The sequence below is a fragment of the Myxocyprinus asiaticus genome, chromosome 31 (genome assembly GCF_019703515.2).
Source record: "Myxocyprinus asiaticus isolate MX2 ecotype Aquarium Trade chromosome 31, UBuf_Myxa_2, whole genome shotgun sequence".
NCBI classification, from domain to species: domain Eukaryota; kingdom Metazoa; phylum Chordata; class Actinopteri; order Cypriniformes; family Catostomidae; genus Myxocyprinus; species Myxocyprinus asiaticus.
The window spans coordinates 40,270,559-40,291,176 of NC_059374.1; the positions used below are offsets into that span (position 1 = coordinate 40,270,559).

Sequence of the window (20,618 nt, forward strand, 5' to 3'; positions counted from 1 at the left end):
GGACTGTTTCATGATGACACATTGTAAAGATAACAAACAATCATAAATAATATTTACTTAGAAGCTAGGACATTTATTTTTACATGTTTGAATTGAGTACAAATGTACAATTTACTTACTATTTTCAAGTTCACGCTTAACCCTTGTGCGACCTTTGGGACATTTTTGTATTTTTCATTTTCGTTTTTTCGATCATTTTGGCTGTGTTAATGTCAACGGCATACATTTTTCCAAAGGTGTGTATTTTTGGGGGAATTTTTATATTTCAATCTCAGTTCCTATAATACACTGTGTACACAAAACAGTTACACTCAGGACCTTCAGGACAAAAATATCCCCACTGAAACCCATTAAAACTGCAATATTTGATCCCAGTGCCATTAAAGCATAAAATCATGAATTCTATGATATTATGCTTTCATTCCGGAGCCCTGGCTTTACAATTAAAAATGTTAATATTTTCCACCAGATGGTGCTATTTTTCTCAAGTTTAGCCTATGGAGAAAATACATGCTTTTTCCCTATTTTCTGTTTGCTGTATTATAGAGCACTGCAGGCCAATTGAATAAATGATGCAGCTAAAATTGTGTGGATGTGTTGGTATGGATGTTAGCGTGAGTTTTGTTTGTGTGTATTGAGAAATGTGTGTATGTGTGTGTGTGTGTGTGTGTGTGTGTGTGTGTGTGTGTGTGTGTAAAAAACAACAGTGGCATTATGTAAACAAACTGGTATTTAAAGGGTTAAAATCCTGAAAATGAATGAATATTTGGTAGTTATGATCAGGACTGATGTTGGTTAAAAAAATTAACTAATTGAAAGTGGAAAATAATATAAATATATAATATTATTATGGCAGTTTTTTGACGTGGACATTTTTGTCCTCGAAGGACCTCTGAGTAACTTTTTTTTTTATTGACGCACAAGGGTTGAACAACCTTATTCAGTGTAGAAAGTACTTAATTTTATCTGCTATATTTACTTCACTGCAAAATATATTTTTTCGCTAACCATAAGTATCAAACTTCCGTGTGTAACCCATCCTGTGCCGCTTGTGCTACAGACATGAATGGTACCTACAACCATGCAGCTTGTTGCGAGGAGAGGTGCGCTATTACTTTTCTAAACGATCAGACTTACCTGCCTGGTGGACAAAAAAAATTAAATAAAAATGTGCAAAAATCCCTTAGACTTGCATTGAAGGACGGATCCAAGCCATATCTAGAGTCCAGAATATCATAGAGACTTGGGGGTGGACTCTTTGACTTGGGCCAGTAAAGAACCACCCAGAACCCCCTAGCATCTTGGCAGCAAGTTTTGCACATGCACTCACACAGAGGGAAAATCTATCAACCCCCATGTGTACTTAGCTAGACTTTTTCCATATGTTTATGTAATTTAAGTGTTTATGTGTTTACACTAGGGCTGTAAATCTATTAACATTTTTTATCGAATTAACTGCATGATATGCTGAATAATGAATCGAAATTAATCGCAAATATAAAAAATTTGCAGAGAAAGCCCCCCATATAACAATATTTCAATATGTAATGATTAAATATTTACAATTATTGAAATATAACTATATTATACAGTATATTATAAATATAATTAAAATAAATTAACAAAAAGTTGATTTAGAAGGCAATGTATTGTTTATTTCTGTATTATTGGACATAAGCCTATCATTGGCCTACAGTCCACATCAATCCATTTTGCAATTGAATTTGTCAATCTGCCAGAAATTGATTTATTATAAGGGCTTTTCTAAGGATGCTTCAATGTACACCTGCATCAGACGGACGCTTTTGGAGTATCTCACTTTGGTTGCGATTGAAGAATAAACACCACGTTTTTAGGTCGCTGTGTCATGTTAAACATAGTTTGATACTCTGAAAAACAGGTCTCGAGATCCCTGCATTCGGAATTGCACTCCGTCCAGCTGTGTTTGAACCATGGAGCTATAAAATACCTGGAGAAAGCTATCCGTTAGCATCCCCATTCATCTCTATGACTGTGCTCAGCTAGTGCAGGGTTCCCAGAAAGCTAACGAAATGGAGGCTGCCATCTGTGCTCATGGGCGCTCAGTTCTGGGATCGGGTGTCACGTGACTGATCACTCATCAATGGGAATAGATAGGGAAAAATATAAATCAATTTTACGCTTTTGAGAGCCCTTCAAAAACAATCCGTCACTGGATGAAAATGTTCTATAATGTAATGAAATAATTTAAATTGAAATGGTTCTTGGAAATGTTTTATTTTCGTCATAAAACACAGCTACTTTTGAATGGCTGTCTATGGAGAAACATGCTTTTTTGCCATCGGGTGGTGTAGTTCCAGCATCTACCAGCAGGTGCTAACAGGGACCTGCTAAACAGCAAATTCCTGACCCCTTGGTTTGAACCAGTGGTGTAGTCGGGGTCATACGCACGTATATGCCTTATGCATACTTTTTTCCCATGGCTGTTTGCGTGTAACGACTTATAAGGATCAATATTTGCATATACCCTCGGTATACCCACTTGTTTTGCTGCTTCAGATGTCCATAATCTACTGTCATGTTAGTTTCCCTTTTTTTCTGTATTGGATGCTGTTTTGTGAAACTGGAGATTCTTTGTTGTAATTGGTGCATTATCACTTGAATTCTACCATTCCCCACCTCTGGCAACTGCTGTCACCACTGTCGTTGACTGAGGGAATTTATGACAGTGAGTGGTGAGAGAGAGTCACCCTTACACTGAAGCAGTATCAGGTTAAATGAGTGAACAGAATATGCCAAACGTCCTGTAAAAATAAGGAATCGTTCTGTAATTAAGGGAAAAAAATTGCATTCCATATGAAATCCATACGCGATGCCGTTTGTTCCATATTTCAGCGCCACGCACCCAAACTGCTGAGAATGTTTCACAGATCGAGAGAAATGGACCTGAAACACACACATCTTTCGCGTGAGTTGTGTGAGATATCGGATGTTGCTTTACACAGACGCTACACTTGATCGGTGACAATCAGTGGACGTCTTCTGTCATGTTTTCTGTCAGAAGCAAGATCATTTTGTCAAAATCGTATAGCATTCAAGTGCATGTTAATTGTTTCCCACCATTGGGGATTTTAAAACACCAGTAAATGAACCTATTCATGACATGCCACTAAATTTTATGCATATGTCAAAGCTCGTTCTGGGAGAGAGAGAGAGAGAGAGAGAGAGGTAAGAAAAACTGCATTAAATCAAAATAAATGTACAGAAGTACAGGTTTAGTTAAAACACTTAACATGATTTTCTTACATTTCCCTTATGATAAACAGTATTTACTGCCAAAACAACAACACTAATCCTTTTCTCTCCCTTTCTCTCTTCTTCCTGGTCATTGTATTAAAGTTTAGTAGGGGGACGTTCACACTGAAAACATCCATCCGCGCTGTTTTTCAATGTTAAGCAGCGTCTCGCACAGAAACGGCTGTAAATATGGGTCATTCCTACAATTCTTTGACATTTAAGTCCCCATTTCAAGTGTGCATGGTATTTATATTGTTTAATTTCACCCGATTACAATTTTGATAGGCTTGTTAAAAAGAATAGACCTTTTATAATGTTACAGACGTCTGTGGGCTTAAAAGTTAAATTTTAAATAACTGAAATCCTTTCTATTGCACTGTGTCACTTCCTCATGTCCCAAAAACTGCACGTCAAACATCTTTGACAAAAATAAATGCTAAATCATCGGATTTCTATTTTCCCCCCAAATGCAGTTAAGAGTTTAGTGTTACATTCTCTAACTAACATGTATTCATTTGTGGTAAATGTGTAATTTTAACACTGATAGTGGAGGTTTTTTGTGTGTCCATTGATTTACTGCGCACCCTGTTATGTCATGATACAATGACCTTTCATTGAAGATATTGTTAGGAAATGACATCACACACACTGGAGGTGGACATCAGCCATTCTGCAAAATTACTTTGATTATTTGAAGTTTCTAACGCTATTGTTTTATTTATGTTTTCCTTTATTTTGTGGTGTTAGTCATATGTGGTCAAGCATAACATGTCCACCCTGTTATGGGAAGATATATGGGAAATTAATATAATTTTACAATCTCAATATACAATATGTTAACAGAAATAAAATCATAAAAAAGTTTCCTAGATATCAATCACAGACCATGTAGTGGCTCATTTATCCACTGAATGACCACCCTGTTATTGTCCACCCTGATGCTGCCCATTTAACTGGATGGACATCTGATTTTTTAGTAATTTAGCTTGACCAGTGTGACTAATACAATCTTTAATATGTCCCTGTAATGATGAAACATGAAGAAACTTGAAAAAGTATGTTTTATTTTTCAAAAGTTTCAAAGCCGGAATGTCACTGAACTGTAGGAATGACCCATTTACGATATGTACAGAGTTGCAGTTCCACCGCTCTCTATACGCAGATTACGCAGTTTACAGTGACAGTAAAGTACAGTCTACAGCCCCTCCGGTCAGACGATCAGGGACTGGGCAATAGTAAACCACTTTTTTTGGTAGGACTACACCACTGGTTTGAATGTAAGTAAATGTTCTTATCTTGTGCTGTTGCTAGTGTCAAGCAAGTCTGAGTGTTTTGTTGTCTGTACAGCTGGAGTTTCACTTACTGCCCCCTGCTGAAAACAGGTGGTACTTCAAGCTTGAATTGCTCGGATGGCAGGAATATTCATTTTTTATGGTCCGGGGACATGATTAATTGCATAACATTTTGAACGCATCATTTGTATATATAATTAATCACACTGAATTAATGCGTTAAATCATCAGCCCTAGTTTACACATAAAATAGTGGGCCTATGATTGTGCAATAATACAGGTTTGTGTGCGTGCGTGTGTTTAAGATTGTGTGTAGGTCAGATTGTCCTCATTGCACTGTTGTTATATAAATGCGCCTTCCCCTCTTCCTCCTCCTCTTTTCCTTTCCTCCTTGTTTTGTTTCTTTAACTTCCTCTAAAGTGTCTAACAGCGACGTGATTTTTCTCAGCTCAGGAGCGCATCCCTAAACGCACATTCGGGTGAATCTTAAAATATGTCCAGGTCATATTTCATCCCAAAATGAAAAGGAAAAAAAATAAGAAATGAAAACATATTCAATAAAATGAACATATTTTAGGAGCATTAAAATTATTTAGATCAAATAGGGGGATGAGTGTTTAGATATGTCCAGTCCTAATTTCTTTTTCAATAGGAAATGCATCAACACAGGAAAGAAAATCACGCTCATCAAGCAATTTCATGGGGTCTTTAATTATCATGAAAATAATGTTGCAATGCAAAAAATCTTAATGATCTGGACATATGAGATTTACCCTATTGTGTCTGTCACATACATGCAGTCTCACACACACACACACACACACACACACACACACAGTTTGTCTGACTTCTGCACCCTGGTGTTTCTGTCAACATCAGATGCTCACGTACTGAGTGTCATCCGGTCTAAGTGTGTGTGTGTGGAGAGAGTGACTGTGCATACAAATGTTTTGTTGCAAACATGTTTATGTGTTGTGTATGTCAGATGCTTGTATGTGATAGTCCTTTAGATCCATTTTAATCCTTTAAAATTTTAGTATTCATAATTAAAATTCTGCATGATTTCTAGGTCACTAATCAAAAAAGAACATTTGTGCAAAGGAGTTAATATGCTCAATTTCACCAAAGGTCAGACTCTCTTGCTTCCATTCAAGTACACAAGATGCTCTTTGGAACATTTGCAAATCACGCAGGGTTTTGTTCATTTTAGCTCGAGCTCATGCTGTCATTAAAAGTTGTTTTCAATTGAAAAGGAATACAAGATAGATGCAATTTCACTAGCGGTCTCAGACTTTTGGACCTTTTGTATGTGTGTGTGTCTGTTGTTGTTTCCGTGGTGATGTCCTCTCTGTTTACGTCTCACGGCTGAAGTGTCACGCCCTCCGGCAGTGACGCAGACTGATGATGTCACAGAACACAGCTCACCGACCCCCTGTGCACTCAGTACAGCCTTGTGACTCTCTCTGTGCATGTGAAAGAGACAGAAACATGTCATTGTAGGTACATGTAATCGTTCATACGGTATACTGTGCTGTAGGTCAGTAATGTAAGTATGTGTGCAAGATTTATCCATATTAATTTTTATTGATGTGCATGTGTGTGTTTGTGTGTCTTCTGGCTTGTGGTTGTCTGCCCTCATCACAAACTTTTCACAGCCATACAGGCTGCTGCTACTGATAACTGACGCACTTATGCAACACACACACACACACACACACATTAGACCACTTGAGATACAGTGTAACAACTACATTGGGCTGTAACACATTGTTATATCCCGCTTGACCATTTAACCATTAAGATGTAGTTCCCCTTGTGCCAAAATCTACTTACTACCTTGTTAAAGCAAACTGACAATGCATAATGTACATTTTCTCTTTTGAAATGTTTTTAGTGAATTTTTAGTAAAAACAAATAAAACAAAGTATTGTGTTTATTTCTGCCATTCTCATTTGCTATTGAATATGAAAGTGTTTTATATGTATGTGCCCTCTAGATAGAGTCATCATAATCTGCCATAAAAAACTTTAGCGTTCAACCACTAGTACTGAGTAACAACACAGTCTATGAATAACAAGTCTAATCATTTAACATTTACAGTATTAGACAGTACAGATTACTTAAAAGAACAGTTCACCCAAAAAATAAAATTCTCTCATCATTTACTCACCCTCATGCCATCCCAGATGTGTATGACTTTCTTTCTTCTGCAGAACACAAACAAAGATTTTTAGAAGAATATCTCAGCTCTTTTGGTCCTTTCAATGAAAGTGAATGGTGACCAGACATTTGTAGCTCCAATAATCACATAAAGGCAGCATAAAAGTAATCCATATGACTCCAGTGGTTAAATCAGTATCTTCAGAATCTATATGATGAGTGTGGGTGAGAAACAGATCAATATTTAAGTCCTCTTTTACTATAAATCTCCACTTTCACTTTCATTGCCAGAACTTTCTGCACAGGCCTTAAAATGAAACCCAAACCAACCCTACCGAGCATGAAAGATACCGTCAGATTTTAAGCCCAAACCCGAAATTGCTCAATGTCTTTATAATTCCTTCTCCTAGCAAGTACTGTTGCAATAGGCTGTATTTTATGTTAGCATCATAGCCAACCTTCGTAACAGTATTGAAACAGTAAACCTATACAGTTTTACAAGGCACAGCAGCCCCTCAGTCAGGGGCGTTGATTCCAGGGGGATGGGGGGGAGGTAACCCCCCCAATAATCAAAACAAGCATGTACAACCCTCCAATATTTATACCATGATCAATGGAAACATATAAATGCTTCACGTTGCAACCCCCTCAAAGTTCAAGCCAAATCTACACCCTTGCCTTACCGTTTATCAAGCACTGAATCTTTGCTTGGTGCAGAACAATCTGGAATAATATGAAACAACGCAACAGTCCCCTCTATACAGCCTGAACTTGTTTAGAACGTTGAAACTTTGTGACACCTGTGCTAAAAACAATCTAGACGTAGCGCAACGAATGAAACAGAATGCAGGTGTCTCGACAAGTTATTTTTAGCTTGACACAGTGTCTAAAAATGTGCGGTCCTGCACGAGATGCTGAAGAAACAGTGAGACGCGGTGCAACATTCAAAGACATTCGTGCAGCATGTGTTTGCACAGGAAAATATGGGAAAACAGTACAGATGCATGCAAATCTCGTTCATTGTGAAAGGCTCTTAACTCGTCCATTCGCACGTCTGTGAGTGAGAGCACGTGCAAGAAACAAGTTTGGTAGGGCTGTTTTTATTTATTTTTTTTATTTTATTTTATTACAAACCTGAACCCAACCCGAACCTGAAGTCCTACTTGACAAACTGACTTAAAACCTGACCTTAAACCGACAGGCTCTCAGGTCCCATCGGGCCCGGGTCGGGTTGCAGACCTCTACTAAACTGGCATCACATGTGACTTTTTGAGATGTGAAAGTGAAAGTGAAGATTTATGGTAAAAAAGGACTTAAATATTGTTCTGTTTCTCACCCACACTTATCGCTTCTGAAGATATACTGTAGATTCAACCACTGGTGTCATTTACTTTTGTGTCCTTAATGTGATTTTTGGAGCTACAAAGTTCTGGTCACCATTCACTGGCATTGTACAGACCTACAGAGCTAAACTATTTTTCTAAAAATAGTTGGGGGAAAAATGTCATACAAATCTGGGATGGCATGAGGTAAATGATGAGATGATTTTCATTTTTGGGTGAACTATTCCTTTAAAAGAATAGTTAAAGAAATAGTTTACACAAAAATTAAAACTAATTTATTCACCCTCAAGTTGTTCTTATCGAAGAATGTTGACCGTGCTCTTTTTTTTTTCTTCCATACAACGAAAGTAAATGGTCAGTGAGGTTAATATTCTGCAGAACATCTTTTGTGTTCTACCAAATAAATAGTTATTTTGTGTTTAAAACAACATGAGAATGAGTAAATGACAGAATTTTACCTTAAATACTTTAGCAGACGTTTACTTAGTGATTAAAGTGTTTTGCTTTGTCTTATCTTTGTAGAAATATTATTTATGTTCATTTATCTCTGACCTTTTGAATAAGAAAACATACAAGTAAGTCTTTAGTTGGAGCACAGAAATTATGTAGGACTTTGGCTGTTTTGTAAAAAAAAAAAAATTATTAAAATTAAAAATTAAAATGCTTTCCCATGTTTCTGCTGGCATTACAATTGGGGAAATAGAAGCACATATTTTGAATGAGGAAAACTGCATGAGTATGACCCCAAAGACTCAGAGGTCACTGCCACAGTGTGACCTTTTTTCCTGGCAATAAGAAATGTGATTATATAGATGTCAGTAAGCTGAGTCATCATTCTTGATAAGGCTTTCTGAAGCTTTTATCCAGAAGAAAATGATTCCGTTTCACAATGCTCTGCTCACCACACACTGCCAAAGTCTACTGGTCAAATGCTTGGAAATGCCAGACAAATACCCATAACTACAGAGGCCCAGAGAGGCCATGGTTTGTTTATTTTTCTCTCTTGATATCATGACACCATTAATCATTGTCTTGGTCTCAGGATATCAAAAGTTGCAACTTGTATAATTTTGGAATTTTGACTTTGTAATCCATCATCTTGTTTGGAAGACTTTCAAATATGATGAAAGAGTGTCCAACAAAATAAATTGAATATAATGTATACTGTGTGCATCTGCATGCTTTTGTGGAAAACTACATACCTCATCTTTTTGCATATGTCCATGTCTATAGAAGTCTATAATATGTGTGTGTGTGTGTGTGTGTGTGTTACAGTGGTAACTCTTTACTCTACTCTGGGAGGTCCTGCTATCATTCATGGACTCAATGAAGCTGAAGTTTCCCATATCATCACCAACAAAGAACTTCTGGAGACCAAACTCAAGGTGATTAGACACTGTGCAGTAGGTTGTTTGATAAAACAGACTTTAAGTACACTGTAAAACCTAAAAGAAACTGCTTAAGGAAATCATCTAAATTAACATTAAAATTAACTGGTTTTACAAAAGTGAAAAAAAAAGACTAAATCAATGACTAAAACCTTAGGGACCATACACGCTGATCACATTTTTGCATATAAACATGAAATAAAGTAGATGGACATCTATTTTTTCATATATATATGTATATATATATATATATATATATATATATATAATTTTTATTTTTATTTATTTTTTATTTTTTCTCCCCAATTTGGAATGCCGAATTCCCAATGCGCTTGAAGTCCTCGTGGTGGCATAGTGACTTACTTCAGTCCGGGTGGTGGAGAATGAATCTCAGTTGTCTCCGCTTAGAAGACCTGGCTGGAATCGCTCAGCACGCCCTGGATTCGAACTCGTGACTCCAGGGGTGGTAGTCAGCGTCAATGCTCGCTGAGCTGCCCAGGTCCCCCATGATTTTATTATTACCTTTTTAGATGTACACTCAAGGATATAGCTCTTTAGCTGAACTTGATTCAGTTGTGGACTGTGGTTCCACATGTTTGAAATGAGTTTTCTTAACTTAAAATTACTATGTAATCTCAACACAAACACTTTGTGTAGAAAGAACCTAGTTGAATTGGGTAAACCTAACACAATTAGTTGTCAGTGAACTCAAATGTTTTTTATTTCTTTATGTACTAAAGTGAAAGTGAATGTTAGCATACATGCTGTTTAGAAGCACTACAGAGTGTAGTTTAGTAACTACTGTATGTTACGGTTAGCACAGCATTTGCTCAACAAAGCGATCAATCAATTTCCTGTGCGACAGCTACCTGTCCTCATCATTAGCTCAAGCTCCACTCTTCACCACTATGGTAACCCCTAAAACTCCAACATAACAGAAACTCTTCTAAATCTCAACATAACCAAACATTAAACACTAACAAGTATCCCCATTTATATACATCTTACACAAAAACACATAAAATTACACATATTTTTATCATTTACTCTCCCTATCGAGTCCTGTGGAAAGCATGCTGGGAAATGGAAATCTCCTGCACAGTTTCATTAATGATACATTAACACCACAAAAAGTATTCATGTAGTCCCAACTCAAATGGATTAAGTAAACTTCCATTTTACAGATTTAAATGGATAGAATGTAATGAAATCAAGTTGTGCCAAAATGTGTAAAGTGTGAAGTTGAAAAAAGAAATCAACTTTTAAAAATGCGTTTTGAGACACCTGTGCTCTGCTCTTTGCGTTTTTTTTTTGTTTGTTTTTTTGGCATACAAAATGCGTTTGGGCTGAATTTAAAGAGTCAGGTAGAAATAGCTTCTTATAATAGCAACTGCACATTATCATAACTTTATCCACCTCTGAAACATATTTTATTTACAGCTGATGTAATCAAGGCCATGTGGGTGGAGGAAAATATTTTAACCACTAACATCACAGCCTACTTTTCACAATCCAATCAAATCCCGTTTAATAAAATCAGATGCCGCTCTACAATATTTCCCTCTGAATATTCAGTTTTACTCCAAAAAGTGTTATATTACAGAAGGAAAATGCATTGTGAATGGCGTTCCATGTTTTCTTTAAAGGAATAGTTCACCTAAAAATGGTAAAACTCTCATCATTTACTCACCCTTATGTCCTCTAAAACTCAAAATTTCTTCTATGGAACACAAACAGAGATTTATTTTTAAGTATGTATGTGGTCAGCCTCTAAAAACGGCATCAAGGATGCATTAAAATAATCCATACAACTTGAGTGGTTTAATAAATGTCTTCTAAAGAGATACAATTGGTTGTATCGTGCACGTGTCAGTTCTCACGTGATCATTTGAGAGTCAAGCGTGAGAATGCCGGAACAAGCTTTTCATGTAAATGCAAAGGAGAGTTGGGCGGAAGTGAAGAGTTTTTTGGTGAATAAGAACTGATTTTTTGCTTTGTTTCTCACCCAAATCGATCCATATCGAAGACATGGATTAAACCACTATGTCATATGGATTATCTTTATTCTGCCTTTTTGTTCATTTTGGAGCTTGAAAGTTTTGGACCCCATTGACCTACATTTGCATAGACAAAAACACATAATACATCCTTCAAAGTATATTCGTTTGTCATACCAGTTTGAGACAACATGAAGTGAATGATGAGAGAAATTTTGGATGAACTATTCCTTTAATTTTAGTCATTTAGCAGAACTTTATTCCTCTCAGGTAGCTTTTCTTACTTTTATTATTTTGTCTTTTGTTTTTAACAAACAGGTTATTTTGCTGGAGGTGCCGAGGTTACGGCACATTATTGTCGTTGACAATAAACTCAAGACCGACTCTGAATACCCACGAGGCATCAGTGTACACAGCATGGCTGCTGTACAGAGACTGGGGGCCCAGCCTGAGAATGGTGTGTGTGTGTGTGTGTGTGTGTGTGTGTGTGTGTGTGTGTGTGTGTGTGTGTGTGTGTGTGTGTGAGGTCACTTTAGGTCATGTGAATGAGAAATCCTACATCTGTGTCAAATTAAGGCCAGGGTCGAGGGTGTCCCTGACTTTCTCACTCTCTAGTGTACTTCCTCTCTTATAATGCTCTGTGAAGTAAAGAGTAACCCTCAGCAGCTGGTAGTTGTAGTATTCGTCACACACTGGAGTGTGTGCAGTGTTGGGGAGTCACTAACTAAACGCAACTAACTTAACTATGTTTTTTATTAGTGTTTAGTAGCTGTGCAAAACAAATACTTTGCTAGTAAAAAGCTACTTTTTTGAAATAGTTTTGTGTTGCGCCTACAACTTTACAGCCGATTGAATTGACAAAATGATCAAACATGCTTTTCTAAAATAACTTTTTCCAATTCCTATTCATTTTAGTGAATTGGTTCGTTTCATGTATATAAACCGGTTCAAAAATAGTTACTTAAATATTTAATTAAATGCTACTGGTCATCTCTGTTTTCAATTTAATAGTTGTGTTTTTTACTCAATAGTTGTATTTAGTGTTGATTTAATGAAGTAGCTAACTATGAATCGAAAAATAATCGAGATTACAACTGCTACGATTTATGTTATTATGAAAACTGGTGATTACAGCTTTACATTTAAGTCTACTCCTGTTGTATCAGAAGTTTCTATTTACAATATATTCTAACCAATCCCAGACATGTCCGTTGAACAATGAATCTGCAATGGCGAATCAAAGATGTTTAAATTAGTCTATAGTCTTATCAGTAAAGATAGCCGAGCCTAATGCACAAGTTTTAAACAGTCTGATGTTTGCTTCTTTTAGGGCTGTCAAACGATTAAAATCTGTAATCAAATTAATTACATGGTATGCCGATTAATTAATCGCATACATACATTTTTGCTGAGAAAGCCCCTCAAATAAAAGTTATTCAATACATAACGATGAAATAATAATAAATAGTTATATTTAAATTAGGGCTCTCGAATTAACGCGTCATTTCAGTGTGATTAATTATACAAAAAATAATGTGTTAAAAAATGTACGCATTTAATCATGTCCCTGGACCGTAATAAGGAATATTCCTTATATCTGAGCAATTCAAGCTTGGAGTACCATCTGTTTTCTCCAAGGGGCAGTAAACAAAACTCGCTGTATAGACAACGTGCAGTTCAAACAGACAGAGAACAAACCACACATACTGAGGGCAGACAACACAAGATGAAAACACGTTCTTGCATTTAAGCCCAGCTTGTTAGAGTGCAAATCCAAAGGCAGGGATCTCAAGACGTGATTTTCTACATTTCAAACTTCGTTTAACTTGACACAGCGACCTAGAAAACGGTACGTTTAAGATGCGACACAACTGAGACGGTCTGATGCAGGTGTACATTGACGCATCATTAGACAAGCCCTTATAATAAATCTCATTATTTATAATTTAAATAAAACTATAATTATTTAATCATTCTATATTGAATTATTGTTATTTGAGGGGTTTTCTATGCAAATATTTATGTTTGCGATTAATTCGATTAATCGGCATACCATGTTATTAATTCGATTAAAATGTAAATAATTATAGATAATATATATATATATATATATATATATATATATATATATATATATATATATATATATATATATATATTATAAAAAAATAATAATAATAAAACCGATAATTAAAATGCATTACATTATTTTGGCACACAAGTTAAGCATTAAAAAAGACAATACAAAAAGTGGCTTTAGAATGCAATATATTGTTTATTTCCATATTATTGAACATAAGACAATCATTGGCGTACAGTTCACTGCAATCCATTTTGCAATTTAATCCATCAATCAGTCCAAGATTTATTATAAGGGCTTGTCTAATGATGCGTCAGTGTACATTGGACATGATTAATTGCATACATTTTTTTTTACACTTTATTTTTTTATATAATAAATTGCACTGAATTAACGTGTTAAATCGACAACCCTACTTTTTTACATGACAAAAGTTTGTGCTGAATATATATAACCTGACACTTGAAAAGAAGCTTTAGATCAAAAGCGAAAAGCATAGTAGGTACTTTGGAATTACAGTATTTTGGATTCGTTGCATGTCTTGCTGCTAGCTTGCAACATAGATGGTAAATATATTGCAAACGAGCAACTCGACAAACATGAACAGGCCCATTATAATGGGCATAGACATGGTGTATATAATTAATTTATTCACAATCATTTACAATTTAATTACAGTTATTTACACCATGTCTGTTCCCATTATAATGGGCCCGTTCTAGTTTATGCGTTGCTCGTTTCAGTGTAGATAGTTGTTTTGTCATACTACTAAATGAGCCAATGAGAAGTTGATTTACTGATTGTAATTAACAAGCTCAACAGTTCTTAGCTCGTTTTGGATGTGTAGTTCGCATAAAGAATATAGCATGAAGTTGAACAAATAATTATTTCATGTAACTTATTTCAAGGGAAATAATCGATAATTATGACTTTTGTCATTATCTTGCAGCCCTAGTAGCTTGACAAGCTACTGTTTCAAAGTAGAATCCCCAACACTGTTGTGTTTGTGTATGGGGTCGTGTTTTCTCACACTGCCTCAGACTTCACATGACATTGAGTTGATCTTCCTCCTTTAGCTCAACTTGACATATACGTGCTCTCTCTGTTCAGTGTCACCATGCTAATACTTAATCACATTGTTCGCTAACTCAGAACACACTCTCACACACAAATGTACACACTCTAATTCCCATGTTCCGCATTTATGGTTGTAAAATCTTTCAAAACCTCAAACAGAGCACTCATATTTAAAGCTAAAACATTCTGTTCTGCTACTTAAACCCTACCCCGCCCCCTCTGTCACTCACTTCCTTTCCCTTTTCCCTTTCCAATTTAATTCAATCGATTTATACAACTATATTTTACTTTCATAGTGTTTATCATTATATTTCACACTACCATAAAATTTATATTTTTTAAAACCAGAAGAACTAAATTGCCCCAAAACAACCATTTTCCTCTGTATAATAAGTATAATGAGTACTATCTTTGTTTTCAATGATGTGCAACATGTACATACCTGTAAACATCTCAAGAAATGTGTTGTATGGTTTCATGACCCTTTAAAGTTCATAACCAGTGTGAAATACTGAAGAACACTGCTCTATAATGTCGCAATTAAATAATAAGATCAAAGTACTGCTCTATGTTGTCACAATTACACGATTAGAATGTCAAAAGACTGTTCTATGGTGTCACAATTAGAAAATTAAAGGACTGTTCTATGATGTCACAATTACACAATAAAAATTCAAAGCACTGCTTTTTGATGTAACAATTGCACCATTAGAAGATCAAAGCACTGCTCTTGAATGTCACAATTGCACAATGTAAAATATCTAAGCACTGCTGTTGATGTCATAATTGCTCCATTAGTAGATCTAAGCACTGCTCTATGTTGTCACAATTGCTTCATTAGAAGATCAAAGCACTGCTCTGTGATGTCAAAATTAGAAAATGAGATCGAAGCACTGCTCTACGTTGTCACAATTAGAAAATGAGATCAAAGCACTGCTCTGTGTTGTCACAGTTGCTTTATATGAAGATCAAAGCACTGCTCTATGATGTCAAAATTTGAAAATCAAAGCACTGCGCTCTGTTGTCACAATTGCTTTATTAGAAGATCAAAGCGCTGCTTTATGATGTCAAAATTAGAAAATGAGATCAAAGCACTGCTCTACATTGTCACAATTAGCAAATTTGATCAAAGCACTGCTCTGTGTTGTCACAATTGCTTTATTAGAAGATCGAAGCACTGCTCTATGATGTCAAAATTAGAAAATCAAAGCACTGCTGTATGTTGTCACAACTGCTTAATTAGAAGATCAAAGCACTGCACTGTGTTGTCACAGTTGCTTTATTGGAAGATCAAAGTGTAACTGGTCTTGCTCAACCCGCTTCGAGCGAGATTCGAACCGGCGTCTCCCGCATGTGAGGCGGGCGCGCTAACAAGGAGGCTAAAGGCTACAGCCCCTAGTGTCAGTGGCTAGTGGGCCTCTTTGGCCAAAGAAGTGAATTTTACACACTGCACAGCTAGTACCAGCTGGCTACCATTACACTCACCCCCCCTAAACCTCACTCCCATCCAGGTCACTGCACCACTGTAACCAGTCCTACTCGACCTGCTCCAAACAGGATTTGAACCAGCGTCTCCGGCATGGGAGGTGGGCACGCTAGCAAGGAGGCTAACGGCTACAGCCCCTAGTGTCAGTCACTAGTGCACCTCTTGTGGCCAGGGCAGTGAGGTTTACATACTGCACAGCTACCTACCAGCTGGCTACCATTACAAAAGCACTGCTCTGTGATTTCAAAATTAGAAAATGAGATCAAAGTACTACTCTGTGTTGTCATAGTTGCTTCATTAGAAGATCAAAGCACTGCTCTACGATGTCACAATTAAATAATGAGATCAAAAGCACTGCTCTATGATGTCACAATTTGAAAATCAAAGCACTGCTCTATGATGTCACAATTTGAAAATCAAAGCACTGCTCTATGCTGTCAAAATTACATAACTAAAATATAAAGCACTGCTCTATGATGTCACAATTAAATGATTAGAATATCAAAGCACTGCTCTATAATGTTGTAATTCAGCAGTCTGTAGATAAATCATGGTGAGTTCACATCATGTCAGAATTACTGTAATTTCAAGATGACAACTCAGAGATTCTACTCAGAGCTGTTCACGTTCTCGTACTCAGAAATCATTTGTTTCTATGGCAACACTCATGAAGGTATAACGGATCCATGTGTGGCTTTTTTGTTGATTACTGCAAAATATTTAATTACTACATTCATTTAGCTTTATATGCTCCTATTAAATATTTAAGAACAAGTAAAGGGCTCCAGGCAAAACTGGCTATAATAAAATGGCATGTAAAAAATAAATGTATCTAATCTACCTTTAACTGTTGAGGCCACTACTATGATGGTTTTTTTTACATGACATCACGACTGTCAAGTAGGAGCTTTCATAGAATTCTGAGTTTACGGAGACGTGAACAAACTTTATGAGTTGGAATCTCGTAATAATGACATGACATGAACACATTAATCCCATTACATTGTAGAGAAAGTAATTTGTCATGTGTAGTAACTGCACTGCTGGTCTTTCCACAGTGTCAATGCAAAGACAGCCTCCGTGTGCGTCTGATGTGGCCATGATAATGTACACCAGCGGCTCCACAGGAATACCGAAAGGAGTCATGATCTCCCACAGCAATATTATTGCAGGAGTTACAGGCATGGCCAAGAGGATTCCCAACCTCGGGTATAGAAACCAATCCACACACACACACACACACACACACACACACACAATAACATCCTGTGATTTATCATGTCATGCCTCTGACTCAACAGTGCACATGCAGCCATGTGCAGTCACTGCTGTATGTGTGTGTTGATATCATATGTTTATCAGTGTTTCCTAGAAAACCAGTCATTTCTAATGGTGAAAATAAACAGAGAGGAAGAGAGAGAGAGAGAGATACTAAAGATAAACTAAAGATACTAAAAAGAGTGAAGATGCATGTATTTTTTTATTATTATTATTTAATATTTATATAAATGTTTTAGTTTTAATTTTAAAACTTGTTTTTTATCTGTATTCGCTCTTAACGGGATTGTCTGATTGGTGTTTTGTGTGTGTGAGCTCTGGAATAATTTATTTTGCTGTATTCATTGTGTTTTTGCAGTGAGGATGACACATATATCGGTTACCTTCCAATGGCTCATGTGTTAGAGTTGAGTGCTGAGATTGTGTGTTTGGCTCATGGATGTAGAATTGGCTACTCTTCCCCACAAACACTCGCTGACCAGGTGATACAAACACACACTTTTTCATGCTGAACTTGGGAGATCAAAGCACTCTTTAGTGATGTCAGAAATAAGCAACCAAGAGATAAAAGCACTGGCCCTATGATGTCATAATAGAGCGCAACAGTGCCCGCACACTTTTTCAGTCATCTTCGTTTGTTTCCCCATTCATTTTTTCCATAGGGATTATATGAAAACCTTTATAAAAGAAATGAAACAAACCAACCAGCTCTGAGGTGAATCAAAACATTATAAACTTTGATTTGAAGAAAATGGTTTATAAGTTTTATAAGTTATAAGAAGGTTCATAAGTTATCTTAAAAATCAATTCCCCTATGGAAAAAATGGATGGGATATTTACTTCCAGAACCAGACTGTTGTACTCTGTTAAGAACTCAGGACATCAAATCATTGCTCTGTAATGTCATAATTAAGAAGATGAGATTAAAGCAGTGGGCTGTGATGTCACTAAAACACACTCAGGACATCATTTCATTACTCTGTGATCATGTCACAATCTAGCATTTAATGTCAGATGATGTCACAGTGGAAAATACTTGTACATTGGGGACCAGGTGATGAAAAACACATGGGAGTTTTCTCATTTAGTGAAATTGGGACTGGGTTGAGATCATTCATGAACTGAATTTTACAGTTATGTTTGACGCTTTTAATACATTTTATCTGTCTCCTTTCATTGTTTTTAATTATAGTCAACAAAGATAAAGAAGGGAAGCAAAGGAGACACTACAGTCCTGCAGCCCACTCTAATGGCAGCAGTACCAGTAAGACTGAATCTCTCTCTCTCTCTCTCTCTCTCTCTCTCTCTCTCTCTCTCTCTCTCTCTCTCTCTCTCTGTCTTTCTCTTTTTTGGGGTTGAATGTCAGCAAATGTGATTGTCCAGAACGATTCACAGCTGTAAACAGAACGTGAGAAAGCCTGGTGTGGCTATCCCTCTGTCACACACACTCACGAACAGTGACTCACAAAATGCAGATACATAATTATTAATGTTTAATTTCAAGTTGTTGTTTTTTTTTTTGCCCGAGGACACTGTAAATGTATCAACACACATGCACACTGTATTGGTGTGGTTGTGATATGGACCTCCCGGTGGAATGATAGCGAAACAGCAACGCAAACTTCCATAAACACAGCAGCTGACATGGATAGTGGGAGAATATCAGAGTATTCTTGAGGGAACATTGAAAAAATATTCAGAAAGCTTTTCCACCCTTCCATCTTACTGAGTGGAAAATATCAGCAGTAACTCAATTAGAAAGTGTCCTCTTTCCTTACATAAAATGCTGTGGTGGTACCATGGTACGGTCATGGTATCGAATGGTAATACTATGGTTCTGAATTATCCTATATTCATGGACCATGGTATTTTTATGATACTTCGGTTGCAATTTACACCAAAAACATGGTATTACCAAGGTACAGATCCATAAAACATGTTATTACCATGATGGTGCAGATCCATAAAACATGTTATTACCATGAGGGTACAAGTTCAAAAACAATTTATTACCATGGTACAGGCCCAAAAACATTGTATTACCATGGTACAAGTCCAAAAAACATGGTATTACCAAAAACATGGTACATGCCCCAAAACATGGTGGTACATGTCCCAAAACATGGTATTACCATGGTACTGGTCCATAAAACATGGTATTACAATGGTACAGGTACATAAAATATAGTGTTGCCGTGGTACAGGTCCAAAAACATGGTATTACCATGGTACATGCCCCAAAACATGGTATTACTGTGGTACAGGTCCAAAAATGTGGTATTTCCATGGTAAAGCTCCAACAACATGGTATTACGATGGTACAGGTCCATAAAACATGGTATTACCATGGTACATACCCCAAAACATGGTATTACCATGATGGGACATGTCCATAAAACATGGTAAAATCATGTTAAAGGTCCAAAAACATTGCATTACCATGGTACAGGTCCATAAACAGGGTAATACCATGGTACAGGTCCATAAAACATGGTATTACTGTAGTACAAGTCCAAACACATGGTATTACTATGGTAAATGCCCTAAAACATGGTATTACCATGGTATAGGTCCAAAAACAAGTATTACCATGGTACAGGCCCAAAAACATGGTATTATCATGGTACAGGTCCAAAAATGTGGTACATGCCCCAAAACATGGTATTGTCATGGTAATACCATGGTGCAGGTCCATAAAACATGGTACTACAATGGTACAGGTACATAAAATATAGTGTTACCATGGTACAGGTCCGAAAACATGGTATTAACATGGTACAGGTCTATAAAACATTGTATTAACATGGTACAGGTCCATAAAACATGGTATTACCATGGTATATGCCCCAAAACATGGTATTACCATGGTACATGCCCCAAAACATGGTATTACCATGGTACAGGTCAACAACATGGTAATACCATGGTACAGGTTCATAAAACATGGTATTACCATGGTACATGTCCATAAAACATAGTGTTACTGTGCTACAGGTCGAAAAACATGATATTACCATGGTACAGGTCCATAAAACATGGTATTAACATGGTACAGGTCCATAAACAGGGTAATACCATGGTACAGGTCCATAAAACATGGTATTACCATGGTACAAGTCCAAAAACATGGTATTACTATGGTAAATGTCCCAAAACATGGTATTACCATGGGAGAGGTCTAAAAACATGGTATTACCATGGTATTACAGGTCCATAAAACATGGTACTACAATGGTACAGG

At 36.6% G+C, this 20,618-nt stretch overlaps 1 protein-coding gene across 2 annotated transcripts in view; it reads left to right on the forward strand.

Annotated features, from left to right (window-relative positions):
* Positions 1 to 20,618, forward strand: part of LOC127422519 (fatty acid CoA ligase Acsl3-like) — a 38,200-nt gene that overhangs the window by 7,088 nt on the left and 10,494 nt on the right. For both annotated transcript variants that reach the window (XM_051666110.1, XM_051666109.1), the window contains 5 exons: positions 9,347 to 9,456; positions 11,775 to 11,913; positions 17,158 to 17,308; positions 17,736 to 17,859; positions 18,570 to 18,641. In XM_051666110.1, coding sequence (XP_051522070.1) covers positions 9,347 to 9,456; positions 11,775 to 11,913; positions 17,158 to 17,308; positions 17,736 to 17,859; positions 18,570 to 18,641 — 596 coding nt within the window. The remainder of the gene's footprint in view (positions 1 to 9,346; positions 9,457 to 11,774; positions 11,914 to 17,157; positions 17,309 to 17,735; positions 17,860 to 18,569; positions 18,642 to 20,618) is intronic.